The following is a 23,944-nucleotide window of genomic DNA, read 5'->3' as shown; positions in this document are numbered from 1 at the left end:
CATGTACTACCTTACGGTTGGTGTCTTCGATGATGATGTGAGTGATCAGGTCAGTCAAGGACAACTGCTTCTGTTTATGTTTCAGCTACTATTTGTAATCATTCTATAATTCTGGTAACTTCTCAATCAGGATTCCAGTAACGAACTCATCTAGGAGGTTGATGTTTTTAGCATGAACCTCCTTCAGCGGCTTGTGATATTCATTAATTTGCTCCTTCACTTCCTTGTTTTCAGTCATCTCTCATTTATAGTAGTTTCTCACAACAAACTTTTGTTTACCGGCATCCTCAATAGTGTATCTTGTCACCAGGAACTCTCATATCTTACAGGCTTTCTTGTAGACATAGTAGACATCGAACAAATTATTAGATAAAGTACTAATGATAGTGTGTCGGCATACCTTACTTGCATGAGTCTATGCAACTCTTTGGGCTTGGTCAGTATCAACAGGAGGCTCCTATTGAGCAATATCAGTAACTACACCATACATATCAAGAATGGTAAAGACTCGTTCCTGCCAGCATTTAAAGTTCTTGTCGTCAAAGACCTCTATCTTTGATGTGTCTGGGAATGGCCTTAGCAAGGGGACAGCAACAGCAGCAGAGACATATTGATCTCTACCAGAACTACCAGGTACATCCTCGGGGACAACATTCTCAGCACTGTTGGATGCCATTTGGTTCGGTTAGTTCTTAAGATTATTGGCGGTATGGATATAAATCACGAGCTGCTTAAGTCAGGCTCAGAAGGACACTGTCCTTAAGAATTATTCTGGCACACCGGGACAATAGACCGACAGTCTTGTAGGATTAAACAAGCACTTCTTGCACAATGCAAGGGCACAAAACAACAACACTAATAGAAATAAAGTCAGACGAAGGGAGTAAAAGAATGCCCCGAAAGCTCAAGAGGCTGGCAAGCTGTTCAGTTTGAATGCATGCCTATATATAGGCCAGATATTGGACATGAACGTTGGGCATTCAACCATTAGAATAACAGCTTGGTTACACACTCATAAATCAGCATAATACCTCGATTACACACACATAAAACATGTTTAAGCATTTGTCTAGAAACATTGGGGGAAAACATGTTTAGGAATTTAATCATCCGTTTCATAATCTGGTTAATGGCCAAAAAAGCTCATGGTTTGAATTCAAACTCCAGATAGCCAAAAAATGATATTTTTCAAAAAGCTCATGTAAATAAATGATTATTTTTTAAAAAAATAATTTGGTAAAAGGAACTTAGTGCCTCTTAAACCCATGTGGGGGGCGAATCGGCTAATTTAAACTGCGATTGCCCTAAGTTGGCCTGTTTCATGTGCACGAGCCCACTTCTCCTCCAAACCCATTTTACTAGCCCACTTCATTCCTTAGTATTTATACATTAGGAGAGTTTTTCATTTAGACAATGTAGGACTTTTGACACACACAACAAAGTGGACAGTGGAGGGAGAATGGAGGGACCGACGGAGGGCGAAGTTTCTAGATCTAGACTTCTCTAGCTCTCTTAATGGATGAAAACAATGGGAACAAATCAGGGAAAGGCAATAAAAATCTTTTTTTTTTTCATTACAGAAGACACAGGTCAAAGGAGGGCATTTCACAAAATTACTATAATGACCATAAATTTTTAAATTAAATAAAAAATTTTTACCAATTAATATTTTAATGAAATTAGTTTTATAACAAGTGGAAGATAATAGTTTAGTGAAACTTATACTAGTAATTTTTAAGGTCCACAGTTCAAACTCTATTGAGAAAATGTTTGGTTTCATTTTATTTTAAATTATTGAAAAATTTTGTGTCTTTTCTTGTAATTTTTCTTGTGCTCTTTCTTGTAATTTTTTCAATTATCCTTTTGAATCAGATTTTTATTCTCCTCTACCATTCGAACTTCAAAACAGAGCATCCCATCTATTTCTTTTTCTCTTATTTCTCTCTACCACCAATGTACTCATTTGGTCTTACTGTTGATCCATTCTTTTGGTCCCCTCATTGATTTCAGCTACTCATCATCGACTTGTACTTCTCCTCACCATCGCATCTCTATCGTTGGGAGAGTTGGAGTGATTAGATTTTTCCCATCACTATTCTTTGTTTCTTCTCAGTCCTATGTTGACGTGTGGTGCATGTGGGTAAGGGTGTTCATAAACTCGGTTTGGTTTGGTTTTAGCTAAAAACCAAACCAAACTGAACCATTCAGTTTACTCATAATTAGGACCTGATCAGTTTTTATGGAGTTTGATTTGGTTCGGTTTAATTTTCGATTTGGTTCGATCTCTAAAAATATATATATGCATGAATAAATTATTACTAACATATAAATAAATTTAATTCTTTTATCGTGAGAGATTTTGAAATCTCCATAGATATTTAGAATGATTGCATTATCGTATGAGCCAATAAGGCTCTGCAGGAACTACGATTAAATTCCCAATCATAAAATATAAAAAAATAATTTTAAACACTTTTCTTTTCCAAAAATTCAAAAATTGATAAAATAGTTAAAATTAAATCACTTTTTGCAATTTAAAACGTACACATCAAAATTTCAGAAATTATTTTATTTGCAAAATGATGAATTATTTCTAATTAATTTCTCTTCAAAACATATTTTCACCAACAAACTTATAAGCTCGAACTACGTGGACTTTAATCCCCATCACAGGGTACGTAGGCCTCAGAGTCAGATTTTGAGTCAATTCCTCTCTCGTAAATAAATAAATATTTCTCACTTAATTCTTATCATTTTTATATCAAACACATGAATATAAAAGGGATAATTAAAAATAATTTTAAAACCATATTAATATAGCACAACAAACTTCAGGTAATCGTTCTTACGAACGGGTGTTGTGGGGTGCCTAATACCTTTCCCACACTCAATCGACTCTTGAACTTATTTTTTGTTTTTGCAAACCACCCTTATCCTCCTTTAAATGATTTTCCAAGATTTTTCTAAAAAATTTGGTGGCGACTCCCATTTCTTCGGTCTTCTTTCCGAAGGCCGGAACCTCCGCTCTCGCATCGTCTGCGTCGCATTTTTGGGTGCGACAGTATGCATAGATTAATGGGAAATACATTTGATGAATTTTACTAGGCCTGATATAGCTTATGATGTAGGCAGATTGAGTAGATATACCCACTGTTTAGGTGGTAAATACTGGGAGGCTCTGGTGAGAGTCTTGAGATATTTTAGAGGTACCATGAATTATGGTATATTGTATAGTGAATTTCCTACTATATTGGAAGGATACAGTGATGCTAATTGGATTTCAAATTCAAAAGAGACAAAATTCACTAGTAGTTATATACTCACTCTTGGTGGTGATGCAATAACTTGGAAATCTACAAAACAGACAATCAATACGAAATCCTTAAGGGATTATGAATTTATTGCCATAGAGCTAGCTAGAACTAAGGCTGAGTGGTTGAAAAACTTCTTAACGAGTATTCTAATAGGTGAAAAGCCCATACCATCAATGTCTTTACATTGTGATAGCCAGTCTGCAATAGCAACGGCTAAAAATAAGACCTTCAATAGTAAAAGTAGACATATTCAATTGAGACATAATATTATAAGACAGCTGCTCAAAGATGAGGTCATCTCAATCGATTATGTAAGATCAGAATTAAATCTAGCGGATCCATTAACTAAGCCCTTAGGGAAGACATTTATTATTGAAACGTCAAGGGGAATGGGACTTAAGCCTGTTTGAAATTAACAGTGATGGCAACCCAACCTTTGTGATTGGAGATCCCATGAAGAAGGTTCAATGGGTAAGAACAAGTCACTTGTTAGTTCTGCTAGCACTAAATTTTTGTCCCTTCCTATGGCTTGAGAAAGTGCTAGAATGCATTGAACAGAGGCTGAGCAGAAGCTCTTAATATTTTCATAGTCCTTATGGATGGTGTATTCATTACAGATATAGTTGATAAAAACACCTATACAAATATGAAGTGGGGTCGCTCTTATGAGATCGTGGCAAAATCTCTAGAGCATTTGTTAAAACTAGGCGTGTGCATAGTTGATAACGTGCAAAACTGTCATTAACAGTAGAGACTGTGGGAGGTATAATTTGATTAATAAGACCTCTAGTACACACTCAAGATCTGTTGGTTCAATAACAAAGTTACACTAACTTTTTTGTATGCTAAGTTTTATCAGTCTAGGTTTGGTTCAAGTCGACAGACACCAAATTCAAAGTAATTATGCTCCATGCGAATAACTCAGATGATAGTAGATCCTTTTGACACATGTGGGGGATTGTTGTGTGTGTGTCAAAAGTCCCACATTACCTAAATGAAAAACTCTCCTAGTGTATAAATACTAAGGAATGAAATGGGTTAGTAAAATGGGCTTGGAGGAGAAGTGGGCTCGCGAGCATGAAACATGCCAACTCATGGCAATCACAATTGAAATCAGACAATTCACCTATATTGTGCGTAAATTCAAGGGGCATTGGGTTTCTTTTATCGAATTATTTTTACAAAAAATAAATAATCATTTATTTACATGAGCTTTTCGAAAAATATCATTTTTTGGCTGTTTGGAGTTTGAATTCAAACCATGAGCATTTTTTCCATTAACCAAATTCTAAAATAGATGATTAAATTCCTAAACACGTTTGTCCCCCAATGTTTCTAAACAAATGCTTAAACATGTTTTATGTGTGTAAAACTGAGGTATTATGCTCCTTTATGAGTGTGTAACCGAGCCTTTACTCTGGTGGTTGAATGCCCAACATTCGTGTCCAAGATCTAGCCTATATATAGGCATGCATTCGGACTAAATAGCTTGCCAGCCTCTTGAGCTTTCGAGGCATTCTTCTCCTCCTCCCTTCGTCTGACTTTATTTCTATTAGTGTTGCTGTTCTATGCCCTTGCATTGTGCAAGAAGTGCTTATTTAATCCTGGAAAACTATCAATTCATCATCCCAGTGTGTCGAAATAGTTCTTAAGGACAGTGTTCTTTGGGCACGACTCAAGTAGCTTGTGATTTACATCCATACCACCAACACACTCTCGTTGCAGTCACTGGTGACTGTGGGTGCACTGAAATCCTCCCTTCCTTTCATTCTTCCTCACCTATTCTTCCTCTGATTCGTGCGACGACCTCCCCTTCCTGGTTCAACGTTGTCGTCGCACTTGTGTTTGTGACTGTGGGTACGTTGATTTCTTCCTCAATTTTCACTAAGCCAGCTTCTTCTTCATGCTTCTAGGTTCGTGAATTTGAGGTGAGGATCTAGGAGTTCTTATCCTCCTTGTTGATTCTGTGAGTGTGTGTTTAGGTAGCTGTGGTTGTGATTTTCTTCCTTTCTTGCTCTGCTGCCGCTTATGAATGTGTAGATAGGATTTTACCAAACTAAAATTAAAGCTTAAGAGAATGTTTCCATTAAGTAATTTGGGTATGATTGTTTTAGGTTACTATCAATGGAGATAAATGTGGATTTAATTCTTCTTTGAGCTTAAATGGTTCGTGTTAAAAAAATGAGACCGAGAAATCTTGGTAAATTGAAGTGTTAATTAAAAAAATGCTAGGAAAAGGTTTGGAAAAAAAAGAAGATTGATGATATAGTTGAATGTTGATGTTATAGTTGGAATGGAGTAATTAACTATGTTGAATGTATTAAATACCAGATTCAAATTTAATATTCTGATATGCCCTTATACTAAGTCATATTTTTTTTATGAAATTGAATTTAGGGAAGCATACACATGTTGATGTTTGAGAGTTGTATGGTTGGCAACTTATAAATTATGTTTGCATGACTTGATTTTTGGAATGCATATAAGGTGTTTGATGAGACATGAGAGAGGGAAATTTTTTATTTAATTGAATAACAAAGTGTGTGGGTAATGAAGTTTTTATGTTGCAACTTGGGATTAAGAAGCTTGCTTATATAGGTATTGGAAAGGGATATGGGATCTATGAAGTTCATTTGATTTATTTATTTATTTATTCATTTTTGACCTGCCTTATTTTATTCATGTAAAACTTCAAATATATTAAATAAAATGTTATGGCTTCAAGTTATGATGTCGTTTAAAGGGTGCATATGTAAATAAAGAGTTTAGTAATGGTATTGTTTAATTAAAGTATGTGTTAGTGAATTATTATAACTTTATGGATTAGAAAGAAATGTGGAGGAAATGAATGTATTTGGATTGAAAACTAAAAGATTAATGTTCAAGAGCAAGGGGAATATACTATAATAATTAAGTGCGTGAACTATTATGAGTTTGACAAAATTTTAAAGGTTCAATTATCATGGTATTAAAATATTCTAGGAGTAAACCTTGTTGTGATTGTGAAGATAGTTAAGAGTAAGTTACATTGATGGGACTTGAGAGTGCCTTAGGTAAGTGGATAATGTCTCAATCAATTTATCAGTAAATTTTCTTTTATCAAGTATTATTTTCAATGATTGACCATTATAAACACACACACACATATATTTCTCTAGCCCTGATTACTTTTGTTAATTGACTTGTTCTAACTCTTAAAGTAATGACATATACTCATAAGATTTATGAAAATGCTTTTACATGTTTTAGCAACCATATATTTGATAAACACAATCATGGAAATTGGTGAAAAATTTTATGAGATATTAGTTATGAATTTTTATATTTAGAAGGATTGTTTCTTTAAATAATTCATGTAAGTTTGACATTGAGAAGAGAAAATTATATTTTCAAAAATGATTATTTTATCACATGTTTGAAAAATGTTAGAACACAATGTCGTCGTATAATTCATATTGCTAACCCCACCTAATAGGATAAGGTTTTGTGTTATTGTTGTTGTTTTTTTTTTTTATGTTTGAAAAATGGATTAGAAAGGAACTATATTTTGAAACAATGGTTGCTAACGACAGTCCTGTTAGTCCTTGGCATGCCTTGGTTAATGATTAGCTAGTTTGATTTTCGTAAGCTTTGTTCTCACATTCATTATTCGTGGGTCTAATACCTGCATTTGTCTTCATGGCTTTGAGTTGCTTTGGTTAGCATTATCCTCATGGATTGTATGCCCACGTTTGTCTTCATGGCATATGCTGTATTTAGTTACTTATCCTCATGAACTATGTGTTCATGTTTGTCTTTATGTCATATGTTGAGTTTGGTTATTTATCCTCATGAATTGTGTGTCTATGTTTTGTAATAATTCTGATAAGTCCTCAGAAACATGAGTTTGATTATTTGGTGAATTCATACTCTATTGGTTTTAATTAGTAATATCACTATATTTATTTATTTTGTTTATTTGTTTTCTTGGGTTTAAGTGATAAGGATATTTGATATTATAATTTAGTGGTTCAAGATTATATTTGATATTATATTTGTTTTCTTGGGTTTAAGTGTATTATTTTTATAGTCTGTTTCATATGCTCTTCATTGACTATAGATAGGATCTTAACATATTGTATACGTTGTTGACTGTTTGTTGTTGAGGAGTGGAACTCCTTGTCGCTGGAGGTTTTGTCAAATTTTTTTAAAAAAAGTATATGATTCTTTTTGTTTATAAGAAAAATATGGTAAGAATTTCTAATCTTATTATTAATGAGTTCAAAGTATTAATTTAGAAGTTCCTTTAAGTAAGGCATATGGGATATGGGTTTTGCACACATATCCTGTGCTAGTCACATCCTGTTTTTGGGGCGTGACAATGTGATATCAGAGTTTAGGTTTCCTATAGTACGTAAAGTAATTGATTTTTAATGAGGTCTCAGTTATCACTATGAATTTGGACATAATCATAATTAAGACATCATTAAAAACCTTTTATATATGTGAAGAAAGTGCTTTTCGATAAGGTCTCAACTATTATTATGAATTAGGATATGATCATTATTGAGACATCATTGAAAACCTTTTGGGATGTCTATGTCCTTCAACTATATAGTTGTTGGTTGGTTTATTAGTTTGTTTTTATTTAGGTGTTTTAGAGAGTGGTTTGTAACATGTTTGAATTGGTTGCTTGATGATTTATTTCCAGCACTAGGTTGAAAATGATTATGCATACTTTCTCCTATATGTAGGTTTCTACCTATAATCATTCAAAATGTATTTTGTTTACTATCTAAAAACAAACTATCGTCTGGTCGAAGGGACTAATCCCTTATGATGTGGAGAATTAAAGTTCGAATTATCATTAAGAAATGTGCCCACATTTAATATTTAACATTACTTTGAATATGATTCCTTTCAATAGAATGATAATCGAGGAAGGAAAAAAACTCTTCTCATGCGCTTGCATTGTGGGCATTTTGATCACTTGGACATACAGGATTTTCTATTGAGAGATGCTGAGAAACCTAGATTATGAGAGGATCCAGTTCCCTCATTCACTCACTTAAAATCAAAACACTCGATCCACAACTGCTCTCATTTCTCTATTTTGTGATTTGTCGGCCATCGCCTTTCATTGATTCCACTCCATCCTATCTTCTTCAATGGTGGCTAATTGGGAGTGGAGCTTGCCCTCATCTTCTTCACTCTTTAGCTTAACTGTGCCAAGGTAGTTCTTCAACACTCCATCTTTGTCTTCTTCAGCTTTGTCATAACTGTTGCTTTCCCTTATTTGCTATGCTTTCTATTTTTTTTCTTTTCCTCTGCTATATATTTAAAAGACTAATAAATCCAGTTGTGTGGCTCTGTAATTTAGGGTATGGTTGAGAGTATATGGTGGAATGGAAAGGAACGATCATTAATGGAATGGAATGTAATGGAGTGGGATGGAGTGGAATGGAATGGAATTTAGGAGTTTCATTAAAAGAATAAATAATTTTATTTAATTATTATTTAAAAATAATTATACAATTAATAGATTTGAATAAGATATAATTATATATTTTTTAATTTTAAGGTAAGGGAGAGTGAAAGAGTGAGAGGGAGTGAGAAAGATAAGGGTAATTTTGTAAAAATGTTATTTACATCATATCATTCCATCTTTGAGAAGTCAAGAAAAATGAATTTAAGATAGCAAGAGATGACTTGAAAAGCCACCCCAAATCATTCCATCTTCTTTTAAATTTTTCTTCCAAATAATGGCATAAGACTTCTAACTATTTCATTTCATTCCATTCCACCTTAAAAAAAAACTTCCAAACATTACCTTAAAGTTTAAACTATTACCTGTTCCTTGAGATTCAGTCCCTGAGCATAATTCCGCTGCTGTCAAAACACTGTCTTCCAATTCATTATCCTTCGCCTAGTCAAGATGGGGGAAAATTCAGATAAAATCCATCAAATAATAGCTTGAGCACCACGATTGTTAAAATAGCAATCCAACTTACAAATTGTACAATAATGTGCTGCCAAATCAGATTTGAAGTTTATGCATTTTCTCAGGCTTCATAACTGAGACCCTACACTATATTTTTCCTTGGCTTCATAATTAAAGTATACATATCGGGGTCTTATTCGACCCGTTGAACCATAATACTTGTAATCCAGTAACCTTTCCTATTTGTCTTCAAGTGAAGGTTTTAAAACAATGATCTGAATTAGTATCTACAACTCACTTTTTAAAATTTTTTTACCGCCCGCCTAACTTTAATTAATATATTTTCTGGGACTTCTATGTCATTCTTTGTGGGGATAACATACTTGACTGACAAAATTGGTGTATGGGAAAGAAATACTCTTCGGTTAAAAAGTATAAAGTATTTTTAATTGAGTTGAAAATTCTGAAGAAATTTGCTAAGAGTGACTAGCCTTTCTATTTCGCTTTCTGAAGAAAATAGCTCAATTGAGGACGGGAAACAGGAAGTTTGATGGCATTCATTTCATGCTCTCGTAGTGGATCGTCAGTAGTATTTGCAAATCATTACCTCGTCCCCATCTTCGATTCCGGTTCACAGCTTTCCTCGTCTCTCAGGTGCACTACTAAAAATTTTCTTTTCCTTTCTTGCATTTCGCATGTCTAGTGTTGTAGTTTCTCGTAATCCCTTTTTCAATTCAGGCAGTTTTTCTCGAATCAGAGCGAAACTACCAGCGAGGATGAAAAAATGGACAAAGACTATAAACCCAAATCATCCACGAAATCGAAAACATCCAAAGCCATGGCTAGGCTTATCAATTACAAAACCTGGTCAAATGAGCTAGCATCTTCTTTATCTTCATTTTCTCCCACTCTGTCAAAAACCATGGTGCTTCAAACTCTTCGCCTTATCACAAATTCATCCAAAGCCTTTAATTTCTTTAAGTGGGTACATGATAAGGGTTTCCCTCACAGTGACCAAACATACTTCATAATGCTAGAAATTTTGGGTCATGGAAGAAACCTTAATGTGGCTCGTAATTTTTTGTTTTCAATTGAGCTAAGATCTGATGGTGCTGTTAAGCTTCACAATCGATTCTTTAATAGCTTAATTAGAAGTTATGGTCAAGCTGGATTGTTTGAAGAGTCAATGAAGCTTTTTCAGACTATGAAGAGAATGGGTGTTTCACCATCTGTGATCACATTCAACAGTCTTTTTTCTATATTACTTAGACGGGGTCGGACGAATATGGCAAACGATCTTTATGATGAAATGCTTAGCACATATGGAGTTACGCCAGACACATATACATATAATATTTTGATCAGAGGGTTTTGTAAGAACTCCATGGTTGATCAAGGCTTCAGATTTTTCAATGAAATGTCCCGCTTCAATTGTGATCCCGATATTGTTACTTATAATACACTTGTTGATGGCTTATGTAAAGCAGGGAAGGTCAAAACTGCACATAATTTAGTGAAGGGCATGAGTAAGAAAAGCAAGGATTTGAATCCTAATGTTGTGACTTATACAACTTTAGTTAGAGGGTATTGTATGAAACAAGAATTAGATGAGGCCTTGCTTATTATTAAGGAGATGACTAGTCGGGGGCTCATGCTAAACAAAATTACCTGCAATACTTTAATCAAAGGACTCTGTGAAGCTCACAAATTAGATAAGATAAAAGATATTTTGGAACAAACCATAGGGGATGGGGAGCTCAGTCCAGACACATGTACCTTCAACACGCTAATTCATGCACATTGCAGTGCTGGAAACTTAGATGAAGCATTAAAAGTGATTGAGAAGATGAAAAGCTTGCAGGTCCCAGCAGACTCAGCCACCTACAGTGTTGTGCTGCGGAGCCTGTGTCAAAGAGAGGACTATGATATGGCAGAAAAGCTGTTTGATGAGTTGTATGAGAAGGAGATTTTGTTGAGTAATTTTGGCTCTAAGCCTCTTGCTGCTTCTTACAACCCTATGTTTCAGTATCTTTGTGAACATGGGAAAACTAAGAAGGCTGAGAGGGTATTTAGACAGCTAATGAAAAGGGGAACACAAGACCCTCCGTCCTACCAGACAATGATTATGGGGCACTGTAAGGAAGGTTCTTATGAAGATGGATATGAGCTTTTGAAGTGGATGTTAAGACAAAATTTTCTTCCAGATTTTGAGATATATGATTCTTTGATTGATGGTTTTCTTCAGAAGGAGAAACCTCTTCTTGCAAAAGAGGCACTGGAGAAAATGCTAAGGAGCTCCTATCTTCCTAAAACATTAACTTGGCACTCTATCCTGTCAAAGCTTTTGGAAAAGGGTTGTACTAATGAATCTGCTAGTTTTATTGTCATGATGCTAGAGAAAAATATTAGACAAAATATAAAATTTTCAACCATGAGTTTACAGCTACTTTTTGGCCGTGGACTAAAGGAGAGAGCATTTGAGGTTTTAGAGTTGCTTTACAAGCATGGATACTGTGTTAAAATAGATGAATTAGTTCAGTTTCTTTTACACAGAGGAAAGCTATCAGAGGCAAGCAAAATGTTGGCATTTTGTTTCGAAAATAATCAACATGCTGATCTTGGTTTGTGCAATGAAGTTATTTTGGGCCTTTGTGAAAGGAACAAGGTTTCAGAGGCTTTTGGTTTATGCTATGTATTGGTGGAGAAAGGCTTACATCAGGAATTGACTTGTCTAGATGAACTAGTATCTTCTCTAGAGGCTGACAGAAGATCAGATGAAGTGGCATTTATATCTAAGAGGATGCAAAGGCAAGAATCGTTAGGAAGATCTTCACAAGAATAGGGACTCGTTCTCAGCACTTCACAAATCTGATGCAATAGCAGTAGCCCATTAATCATTCTCTGAGCTTCAGACTTTTCAAGATGAAAATTCATCCCCACCTGAATGAAGTATGATGTGTATTAGTAAGTTACCTTTCAATTTATCATTTTAATTGAAAATTGTCATAATAGTGAATGGTTTCCTATTCATTCTATTCTAATGTTGTTAAAAATACTAGGGTCTGAGGCTGTTGATCCTTTCGTTTGTTTTGGAAAGAAATGCTAGTGGGTTGTCTTTCCCAAAGAATTGTTGATATAACGTGGTTGATTTAACATATTATGGAGGGGAGTGTAACCATCATATATAATGAGACTGCTAAATTATGGAAGTATAGAAGAAGGATCTTGTATTTCTTGGTAGAAGTGTTTAAGTTGATTGATGCAGTGGCAGCAGTTTAGGTCTTACAATTCTGTTCGTGATTATAACCTTTAAGAGAAGCCAAATGCAAAGAAGTTTTCTTCCTTCCTTTTGTTCTGTATAAAGGTTGAATGTTTTATACCAGTTGCTATTGCATAATGGCCCCTCTGTACCAACAGAGAAGGATTTATAAAGTGGTTGTTTGTTGTGTCTTTTGAAGCTAGTATACATTAGTCCCTTCTCACTTTTCAATGACCATTATCTATTGCAGTTTATCTCCTAGTTGCTACAAGGAAATTAAGATCAAGTTGACAGTGCAGGGTAACCCTGAATCCTCATTGGATGCTTCAGATCAAGCAGCAAGATTGCCAAACTTGCATAATGTATGACAAAACCTTATTCTCTTTCCCTCCATGGTAACTCTGACCACGTCATGCAACTAAAATTTTCATCAGTCTTCTGCCAATCCTGACAAAAGTCACCAAGGCTTTTCTTATCTCAAATATACCTCCTGTTTTTGCCATGATCATCTTTCAAAGGTGGTATAGTGTAAACAAAGGACTTCGGCTTTTCCTTTCCATTCTCCCTCTTTAATTTCTTTAGTATAATCCCTGACTTTGAAGGTTAAGTCAATTTATACTTGCAAAAGATTGATTTGAAGTGTCTCCCCTAGTCTCCTGTTTTCTGATCTGAAGGCAAGTATCTTGTGTTTGGGTTGTGTTTAGAGAAGCCAAAATCTGTTGCTTACGTTATTGCTGAAAGGCGTGTTTGATGTGACTCTGGTTCATTACTGAATCGATATAGAAGAATGTGGGTAGATTGGTGATGAGGACTTGAAAAAACGTTCATTCAGGTTCCTATTATATGAACCTTGAGTTTTTATTTTACTTTCCTTCCTTGCAGTTTTCACAATCAGTTTTTGGTTTCTTCATTGATTTCAAGTACATGTCCTTTCTTGGATTCAAACGCATGTCTCTATTAAAATTTTCAGTGAGAATGACACTTAGGTCTCAAAACAGTTAATTAATATTAATTAAGTTTTTGACAAATATTTTTGAAAAATAAGTTGAAAATATCGATTTAAATTATTATAAATTCAGGAATTTTAATTACAGATAAGTATTTAAATATCAAATGTAATTTTTGAATTGTAACAAAAAAAATTTATTTGTAATTATTTGAATTGATATTTATATTTCATTTTATTAAAAAAATTTATTGGGAATTTAACTGGTATTAACTCACTGGTTTGGACCTAATTGTTATTCTCCTAAACTTTTATTTCCTTCATTTTGCTAGTTTTTTATTTTCTTATGTTTCATCTCTCTGGTTTTTTTTTTTTTATCATTTCAAGGCTTCTTGGACCATTAATTGAGCAATATAGCAATGTATTTTCTGTAGATTTCTACTATGTTTCCTGATATGATAAGAACGCTACTGTTTGTCATCAATAACTATAAGATGGGTAAGAAGATAAAAAAAGTGGACTTCATCTCTTTATTGAGCCTTTTTTATTTTCCAAGATATTTTATATATGTTATCAAAAGACGTCCTTGAATTATGATTTTTGTTGCAGCTGGCATTCTCTTTTCCATTTTTGGTGTCAATCAATATTCCAAATCACTTTGCTGATGAAAAGTGTTGTATCCACTCAGCGCAACACAGTACCATCAGTCAGGCCCAAAACCAACACCATGGCTGACCCAATAACGTGCAATGTAGCAGCCCAATTTACTGTATCTAGAAGCAACGCTTAGGGCTACGTGTCTACATTCATTCTTATCCTTCCACATGTTGTAGCACATTACACTCCCTCATTCACTGTATATATTTACGCCCTCAGTAACAGCATTTACAATGGAAGCTCATTATAATTAATCATCATTTTGTCTCTTTACCTTCACATAATATTAGAGCCAGTAATTTAGACGGATTGAATTTGTTTGGATTGGGCTCAATTTGAGCTAAATTTATTTGTATCGGACTTAAAATATTCTAACATATAAAAAATACTTATATAATTAATTCCAGCTCTAATCCCTCAGGCTTTTGGTTTATTCAGACTGGCTTGAATACTCGATTGTTAAATATTATTTTATTTTATTTTTTCATTGTTTGTGTCACTTCTAAAAAGAATTTGAGTATTCAAGTTAAGTTCATTCATGTTTGGATTTGGCCAAATTTTTTTTTAGTTTAAGTTGTTTGAATGAGCATATAATAAAAAAAAAATTAAAACTTTCAAACCTAATCTTAAGATTTTTACGGATTTATTCAAGTTGTTTTGTCCAATTTGACCCAAATTATCACCTAGATATGGTACGCACAATGAACACATCAGGATGGGACGCCCCACTCGTCTCCTTCCAATTCTTTCGTTGCTTCCATTACCATATCCCTACCTCTCCTCAATTCATATCTATCAAACTCGCTCATGGTAGCTATGTTGTGTGGAATGCTCAAAAATGATGCCTTACCTTTATGGCCAACTATTATTTTCTCTCATTGATGATTCTTTTCCCCCACCCTCTAAAATTACCTCTTCAGGCACTCCTAATCCTGATCGTATTAAGTAATTTCAACAAGATCAGCTGGTTTTCTGTAAATTTTATGTCATTTTCTAGTTAATTTAGTGTTAAATTTGTAATTTTGGTTAATAGTAAGGTAGACATTGTATCATTTTCAAAACTTGATAAAAAAATATTACACATAAAAAATGAGTCTTAAAAGCTTCTAAACTTATTGCTTAGATATCTAATTACTATTTAACCCAATTTTTGATATCACAAAAAAAAAAGGAAGTCAAATGGATTGAGATCATTTTCAAAAATATTCACAATTGGTTAGGAACCTCGGATCTGCATTTAAATAATCAAAACTTATGCAATAATCTTTGCTAGTTACAAAATGTTTTCTAAAACGAAAGTATAAAATGTGTTCATACTATTTTCTTTCTAGGTATATCTCTATATATTTAAAAAAAAAGAAGAAGCCCAAACATGTAATTATTGTTTAATTTCATAAGGGAAATCCTGTACTATGTACATGTTGTAACATTTCAAATTTTAATCCTTGGATTACTACAGAATTAATCAAGTTTGATTGTAGTAATTGAGTGTTTTGATGTGGTATGTGGTCAGAGAGGTATAATAATTATATTTGAATGTGTTTTTAGCCTTAGTTTTGGGTCCGAAGTGAAGACAGGCTACTCGAGCATCGAAAGGAGAAGAAAAAACTTGAAGGGATGTCTCTGTGCCACATGTTGCGACGTGCAACACGTCCACTGTGGTGCACAAATGACCATTGAAGCAGGAGGGTTTCTCTGTGCCATACACAACCCCTTTTTCTATAAAATTTAGTCGCGAACAGACAAAAAACAAAAAGAGAAAAAGGAAGAAAACAAAAGGAAAGGAAGAAGCTCTGCTAGGGTTCATATTTGAAAGGTATTTGGAGTATTTTTAAGCTAGTAATCACCTAAGGTAAGTATCCTATACTCCATTCCTCCCTCTTTCTTTTATTTTAATGGGGATTAGAGTTAGGGTTTGAGTTGGGATGATGATTTTTTATCCATATAGGTTATAGGTTCGAACTTATTGACGCAAACAGAATTAATGGGAGTTATTTGAAGTATTTAAACTTAGAGATAATGAGTTTTAATATCTTTAGTTGGTGAGCCTCATTAATACCTGAAAATGAGCATTTAATGGGGATTAATGAGGTTTGTTGGGACATTAATGACTTTGAAAATCATTTATGATGTTAATAGGAACTAAAGAGAGTTATTAAACCCAATGGGTAAATCCAAAAGTGAGAAGTATGAGTGTTAAGCATTATAGAAATGAAAGTATAAGAGTGAAAATTGTGTGTTCGATATTATTGGTAAAGTTTAGGATTGATTAATTATAGATTGGGCATTTGGGCACTATATTCATTTGGGAAAATTAAGCTTGGAAGCTAAGTATTGAGGGGTAAACCTTTGACCTCTCAAAAGTTTGAGGTAATCGGGAGAACCCTATCTTGGGTAATTTTTTATTAATTGTATTGTAATGTGAAATGAGCATATTAACATGTATGATTTGATTGTAAATGTGAAGCATGTCATGATCTTTGATGATTAGTTGAATTGAATATGCCATGTTTTATTAGTGCTTGAAATGTGCAATTGATGTCAATATGATTTTCAAAACCATGATTATATATATATATATATATATATCTTAAGATGAGAAATGTGATGTATGGCAAGAATATTTGTGAAAATATTATGGATGCTCATTTAGGTAGCATATTATCATGAGCCCAATGTACTAATAATGAATAAATGAAATTGTGAAATGAGTGGGCATCGTACACTGCATGATCAGTTGGCGAAAGTTTGCCTAGGGAGAATAAAAATCCATTTGGTATTTTCGAATACTTTCCGGTGCAAGAGAGTATATCCTTATCCCATAATTTATTAAGGGACTATCTCATAGTTTGTCGAGGCATTAAAACCTAGCTATCTCCACCAGTTTATCGAGGAGATTAGCTTAGGTTATACGACACCTCAGAGATTCAAGAATGGAGAAAACCATGGTCCAAGAGTAAGTCATGTGATCTTTGGTCGGGTCACACCTCACAATCGGTGAGCTTGGATAGTCTAGTCACACAGATAGAACCCTATTTGATGTTATAACCCATGGTTTCAATTAAAGGAAATAAGGAGGTTATAAAGATGGTATGATCATGCATATGTGTGTCTATTTAATGTGTCACATGATTAAGTTGTGTTAAGTTATGTTAATATATTGGGACATGGTCACATGTCGAAGTGTCTTATAGCTATGTACTTTGTGATTGAAATAAAAATGAGTTGATGGAGAAATGATATTTTATGGTTCATGTGCTAGTATGTGTTTTGAGAAATTCTATTTCAAACTTACTTGTTTGTTTCAATTGATATACAGTTGCATAGGGTAGACTTACCTTGGTTACTAAGGGGCTAGACTCACCTCTCTTCTTTAACATTTTATAGGCTAATACTCTAGTGCAAAGAGGATAAAGCTCCTAAGGCTTAAGAAATTAGAGTATTCCTTTTATATGCCTCTATGTTTTATTTATTTACTTTGTGTAATAGATTAATATTGCCAATTTAGGATGCATTTTGAGTACACTTGCACTATAAAGTTGTCTGTAAGGTCTAGTTTGTATTTTAGGCCCTGTGTTGTTGAGTATGATAAGTTATATATGTTAATAGGGTTAAAATACTAATACAAGTGTATAAATGTTCATTTGTTTACATTCTTAAACGCTATTTTGAAATGTAACACCAAAACCTCCCCTTTTTATTTTTGGTATTAAAGGAGTTGAGGAGTGAAATTTTAATATTCTGGTGTATTGCTGCATGTGGTGTTTTGTACAAGTATTTTTAAGTCCAATGAATATGGCCTGGGTGATAGGAATGGCTTTTGATACTTATATAAGGTTTTGGACACCCTTTCTGTTATGAAAGTTGAGAAAAGTGACAAAAATGTGTTGGAGTGTCCAACTTCCTAATGTGACTTTTTTGGAAGTGAAACACATGCCACTAGCTATTTTATGAAAAGAGTTTTTCATAGACACCTAGATCATCTCATTTGGACGTTGGACAAAGAAATGAGACATGCTGAAAGTTGCTCGGATTCCATTATCAAATGACAGCAGAATTGTTGTTATATGCATACAGCGCGTCGCATAAAGAGCAACAAGCTGTGGTGCAACATTCGTGAGCCACGACACATTGCTCTATTTTCAACATCATGAGATTTTTCAACTGCTTTAACTCCTTTGAGATATTCCATGCTTCTGTAACATAATTTTACACTGATTAAATATTAAATGACTGGTCTTAACTCATTTAAAACTATGAAAACTTGAGATCTTGTTATTTCAAAGTACAAACTTGGTAATCTCTTTATAGGTTAATCCCTTAATTACTTTAAATTTTGGTTTTAAATGTGATTAGAGTGAGGAGATTTTACATATGGTGCTCTAAATATAAATAAACTATCATCTGTAATACAACGAAACACTTGTGAAGTTGGGTATGCGCCATTAAAATCAAGGGAGAATTGCATTGAAGTTTTACATAAGAAAATTAATTATTGTAAGGTTCATTGATAATTAATTATATTGTCAATGACCTTAGTTCAGTTGTTGGTAGATCTTTATAGGAATTAATTTTCTCGTGTAGGATCTAGATGTAATTCTCCCTAAAATCAATCATAATTCTCAAGTGCCATGATATTGATGCTGCCATAATGTTCATGTTTTTATTGACTAGTATTTTTTCTCTTTTTTTGTTTTTTTTTTTTAAATTAACCTCGTTACACATCCATGAGCCACATGGCTTGTTCACATGCATGAAACCTATTTTTATTCCCACCTTAATAAACTTGTTGAAAGTTAGAAATGCATTAGGAGCCAAACCAAGAAGAAATTATTTAAACAGAAAGAATGTTGAACTCTTGAAAATAAAAAACCTTCTTCCAACCTTCAAACTAACCCAAATAAACAAGTCATTTCTCTGAAATCATGCTACACTTCTCTCACACTAACCTCTCTCCAAGAACCTGTGAAGCCATCCATTTATAGACCCAGAAATTGTGAATCATTTTCCATTGAAACTGAAGAGCTAGAACCTGATTGATCAGTATATATATATATATAAAGATGCCAAGTGTTGATAAAGGTAATGACAGTTCCACACAGCAGTGGCCACAGCAGAAACAATCTGGTGCTGCTGCGGCACACAGGAGTAAGCGTGCACCAACACCTGGGAAGGCAACAGTGCTTGCAATAGGAAAGGCATTTCCAAGCCAAATCGTCCCACAAGAATGTTTGGTGGAAGGATACATTCGGGATACCAAATGTGTAGATTCTTATGTTAAGGAAAAATTGGAGCGTCTCTGTAAGTGCATTCCTGACCCATTAACTTGGCTTTTTGATAATTTAATTTACTTTCCTTTATTTTTTGGGCTTTATTATATTAAAAAGGATGCATAAAACCATGAAATTAAAGAGCACGATGAAGGATATAGTTGTTATATAAGGATATGACTTAAAACTCTAAAAAATGTGGATTCGAGTACGATTATGGATGCGAGGATATTATTAAGTAATACTCAATTTTCTCCCTTTTAACCATGGCATTAAAAAACAATCAGGGTTGCTCAATTAGACAAGTGAACCGTCGAACTTGTTTCTTGACCAGTTTGCTGAAGAGTTTTGGATGGGGTAAATTGGATTGGATTTTATATTTTTTTCTCTGGCCTAAGACGGCATTGTTTTGAGTTAAAAAAGATAAAAGAAAAAGTTTTGAGTTAAGATGATAAAAGAAAAAATAGCAGTCTTTCAAATCCGTGCTTTACTCCTTTAGTAACTTTTTTGCGTGATTATAGGTAAAATGTAGTTTATAAATGAATATTCTATTACATGTGGATCAATATTTTTTTATTATTATTCTTTTCAAGGTTAGATATCAATATTTGTATATTTTAATTAAACTATATTATTTTAATTATTACTGATTGTTCCCTTCATCCATATTTAAACCATTGACCCTTAAATCATTATATCGATTTAGTTCAACTTTTCAGTACCTTACTTTTAACACACAAAATTCCATTTGCATGCAATGTTTTAGTTTATAAATATGTTAACTAGCCTTTTAGAAGTTCAACTTCTCACCGACGATAATATATTGTTTGGTAGACAGTACATACGAATAACTTAGAGATGTTCATATTTCATTTATGTCACACTTAATTTGTTCATATCAATTTGCAAATATTTTAAGAAAATCCAGATACCTAATTGTCACGCTGGAAAACATCAAGCATGCAAAGTTATTTATATTTATATATAGAATTTAAATCCTCAAAAATTGTGTGTGTGTGTGTGTGTTTGTAAATTTCAGTGAAGTTTTTGTTATATTTTTCTTCATTTATATTTTTATAAAATGTAAAATTTTCTCTTTCTTTATTTACAAAGTGAACTTTACATTTAAATCCATATATATATATATATATATTAAGCTGCTACACTTTCTCTCTCCTTTATACTCTCTCTCCCACATTATTCACAGGCAAGAACACCACCGTGAAGACAAGATACACAGTCATGTCGAAGGAGATCCTGGACAAATATCCTGAACTAGCCACCGAAGGCTCGCCGACGATCAAACAAAAGCTCGAGATTGCGAATCCGGCGGTGGTGGAAATGGCCACCAGAGCCAGCCATGCTTGCATCAAGCAATGGGGAAGGCCAGCACAAGACATAACTCACATAGTCTACGTCTCTTCAAGCGAGATTCGTCTTCCCGGCGGCGACCTTTACCTCGCGAACCAGCTTGGCCTTCGAAACGACGTCGGCCGCGTCATGCTTTACTTTCTCGGCTGCTACGGCGGCGTGACTGGCCTCAGAGTTGCCAAGGACATCGCTGAGAACAATCCCGGAAGTAGGGTTTTGCTCACCACCTCTGAAACTACCATTCTAGGGTTTCGCCCTCCGAACAAAGACCGACCTTACGATCTCGTCGGCGCCGCTCTTTTCGGTGATGGCGCTGCTGCCGTTATTGTCGGAGCAAACCCTATCACCGGCGAGGATCCATTCATGGAGCTAAACTACGCTGTTCAACAATTCTTACCAGAAACTCATGGCGTGATTGATGGTAGGCTCTGTGAAGAAGGCATAAACTTCAAGCTTGGGAGAGATCTTCCTCAGAAGATTGAAGATAACATTGAAGAGTTTTGCAGAAAGCTTATGGTGAAGAGCGAGACCAAAAACGACATCGTTAAAGGGTTTAACGACTTGTTCTGGGCTGTTCATCCTGGAGGACCAGCGATTCTGAACAAGCTTGAAAGTACACTGAAACTAAGCAGTGAGAAGCTGGAATGTAGCAGAAGGGCATTAATGGACTATGGAAATGTTAGCAGCAACACCATTTTTTATGTGATGGAGTACATGAAGGAGTATCTGAAGAAAAATGGAGAAGAAGGAGAAGGAGAAGGAGAAGAATGGGGATTGGCCTTAGCATTTGGACCTGGTATTACTTTTGAAGGCATTCTCATGCGAAGCTTGTCTTGAAATTAAAGAAGATGAAGAAGAAGTACCAAATATAAATGGTGCTTCGTTCTCCGCTTATTCATTAAAAAAAAAAATTGAGATATGCTTTTCTACTTTTTAAGAAACAAGCCAAGTTAGCCACTTTCTGAATATTAGGAGCGGGATATTAATTATATCATAAACCATTATATATCTTCTTGCTTTGCAAATAATTGACTTTTGATTTTAATTTGTTTGTTTTCTCTAAGATTATTATTATTTTTCATCTTTCTCGTAATCGAAGATTTCAAGAGTAGTTACCATCCACATAAAAGTTGGAAATCATAAACTTATATATCAATCTAAGAAACAAGCTAAGTTAGTCACTTTCTGAATATTAGGAGGGGGATATTAATTATATCATAAACCTTTATATATCTTCTTGCTTGCAAATAATTGACTTTTTATTTTAATTTGTTTGTTTTCTCTAAGATTATTATTGTTTTTCATCTTTCTCGTAATCAAAGATTTCAAGAGTAGTTATTCCATCCACATATAAGTTGGAAATCATAAACTTATATATCAATCATGGAATTTGGAGCGTCTACTTTCTTCTAAACGGCTACCTCTAATGCCAATAAATTGATGAAATTATTGTTACTATTTTTTGGTTAAAAATAAATTATTACTCCCTCCCTCCTAAATTATAAAACACTTTTTTATGGAAGAGATTTAACATCCCAAAATACACAATACTTTTCCAAAAAGAAAATTTCATTAATGATGTTTTTTAATATTATCATTTCTATTAAATGAAAGGCATTTTTAGAATTTTATATTTTTGTTTTAAAAAAATAAAGTTGTAAAGTGTGTTAAATGAACTCTATTAATATATGTGATTTTGTCTAAATGTGTCTTGTAATTTGACACAAAGAGTATTTGAAAAAAAAAAATTCCCAACATTTCAAGGGTATTTAGGATAAGTAAAATCAAGGGAATAAAATTCACATGAAAAATTACGAATAACAGGAAAAGAAACCTCCTTGCAAACTAGCATTTTGGGAAGGATAAAATTCACTATAGTCAATTTCTCTGGCTAAATTCCTCACTGATCACTCACACTCATGAACAATTTGGATTGGCCTGACTCTTGCAAGTGGTTCATAAGCAAATTGGATTGGCTTGACTCTTGCACCGATTTCAACCCATTTTGACAAAACGGTTGGGGCGGTCTAGGAAATTTCATTGTAATAGAATGCTTGTATCTGATTATTAGTAGTTCTTATCTTATGATTAATTTAGGGAGAATGGCACAAAAGTACCTCCCAAATATTAATAATGTAAGGAAGATGATAGAAAGGTCCCAAAAAAATTAATTAATTTAAGTAAGATCTCAAATATCAAACTTCAAAAATTTACAACTCAATTTGACAACTTTGTTATGATGAATTTATAACTTGTATTTCAAATTTTAATAGGAAAAATAATTTTTTTTATTCTTCAACCATGTTAAAATTTGACAAACAAGTTGCAAGTTAATCACAACGTAATTGTAAAATTAAGATATAGACTTGTAAATTTTTAAAGTTTGACATTTGAAACTTGATGTAAATTAATTGGTCATTCTCTCAATAATGTAATGCATGACAATGGGCTTTTGAGCATTTGAAACTTGAATGTATGTTATAGTGCAATCCCATGGCCTAATTATATTAAATTTGTCAATAACAAGAGATACGATATGATTGTTAGAATTTATAATGGCATGAAATATAGCTTAATTATAATATGATGATGATGATGATGATGGATTTGATTTATTTTAGCATGAGATATGATACAATGCCATGATATATAGAGCATATGATCCTGCAAATGAGATTGGCATGAATTATGAATCATGATGTTGGCATGATAAGCATAGTCGTTATTATATATCATGCTAGAATTACAAATGATGGATAAATATTTGAAAAAATGACAATAAAATCCTCTCAAACTATATAAATGATAAATTAATCCCTCAAAATGTCATAATTTTACTGAAATTTCTAAGAACTTTTATGTTAATAAATTTTAAATTGAAAAGATCATTTTACCCTTATTGAAAATAACAAGCCTCAATCACAAACTTTTGCTCAAGAATAACAATTTTTGTTCTGTAAATCGTAAGAGTTGAACAAGAAATTATGATTTGTCAAGTTTAATTTTTATTATTAAAAAACAAGCCTCATTCACAACTTTTTCTTAAGGAATAATAACATTTGTTTTTGTAAATCGCAAGAGTTTAACAAAAAATTATAACTTGTCAAGTGTACTTTTTATTATTAAAAAACAAGTTTTCAAAATAACAAACGCCAAGCACAACTTTTGTTTAAGAAATAATAATTTTTATTTAAAGAATTACAAGAA

The 23,944-nt window shown here is 33.5% G+C and overlaps 1 protein-coding gene across 1 annotated transcript; it reads left to right on the top strand.

Moving 5' to 3' along the window:
• The first annotated feature begins 9,697 nt into the window (after window positions 1-9,697).
• Window positions 9,698-21,730, top strand: LOC129289176 (pentatricopeptide repeat-containing protein At1g02060, chloroplastic-like). The gene is made up of 6 exons (XM_054925983.1): window positions 9,698-9,888; window positions 9,973-12,069; window positions 12,744-12,855; window positions 13,376-13,443; window positions 19,141-19,397; window positions 20,574-21,730. The coding sequence occupies exons 1-6, from the start codon at window positions 9,785-9,787 to the stop codon at window positions 21,572-21,574; spliced, it is 3,639 nt and encodes a 1,212-aa protein (XP_054781958.1). The 5' UTR covers window positions 9,698-9,784; the 3' UTR covers window positions 21,575-21,730.
• The last annotated feature ends 2,214 nt before the right edge of the window (window positions 21,731-23,944 follow it).

Source organism: Prosopis cineraria, unplaced genomic scaffold (assembly GCF_029017545.1).
Source record: "Prosopis cineraria cultivar Desert tree isolate PC_DT_omini unplaced genomic scaffold, ASM2901754v1 PC12, whole genome shotgun sequence".
Lineage (NCBI taxonomy): Eukaryota > Viridiplantae > Streptophyta > Magnoliopsida > Fabales > Fabaceae > Prosopis > Prosopis cineraria.
Note: the sequence above shows the minus strand (reverse complement) of the source record. Positions and strands in the feature narration are given on the sequence as shown.

Bases quoted from the DNA above. Each gene is read 5' to 3' on its own strand.
- LOC129289176 (XM_054925983.1), top strand. From the start codon at position 9,785: ATGGCATTCATTTCATGCTCTCGTAGTGGATCGTCAGTAGTATTTGCA. The intron at 9,889-9,972 runs GTGCACTACTAA...TTTTCAATTCAG, and splicing joins CAGCTTTCCTCGTCTCTCAG to GCAGTTTTTCTCGAATCAGA. The intron at 12,070-12,743 runs AGAATAGGGACT...TATCTATTGCAG, and splicing joins TCGTTAGGAAGATCTTCACA to TTTATCTCCTAGTTGCTACA.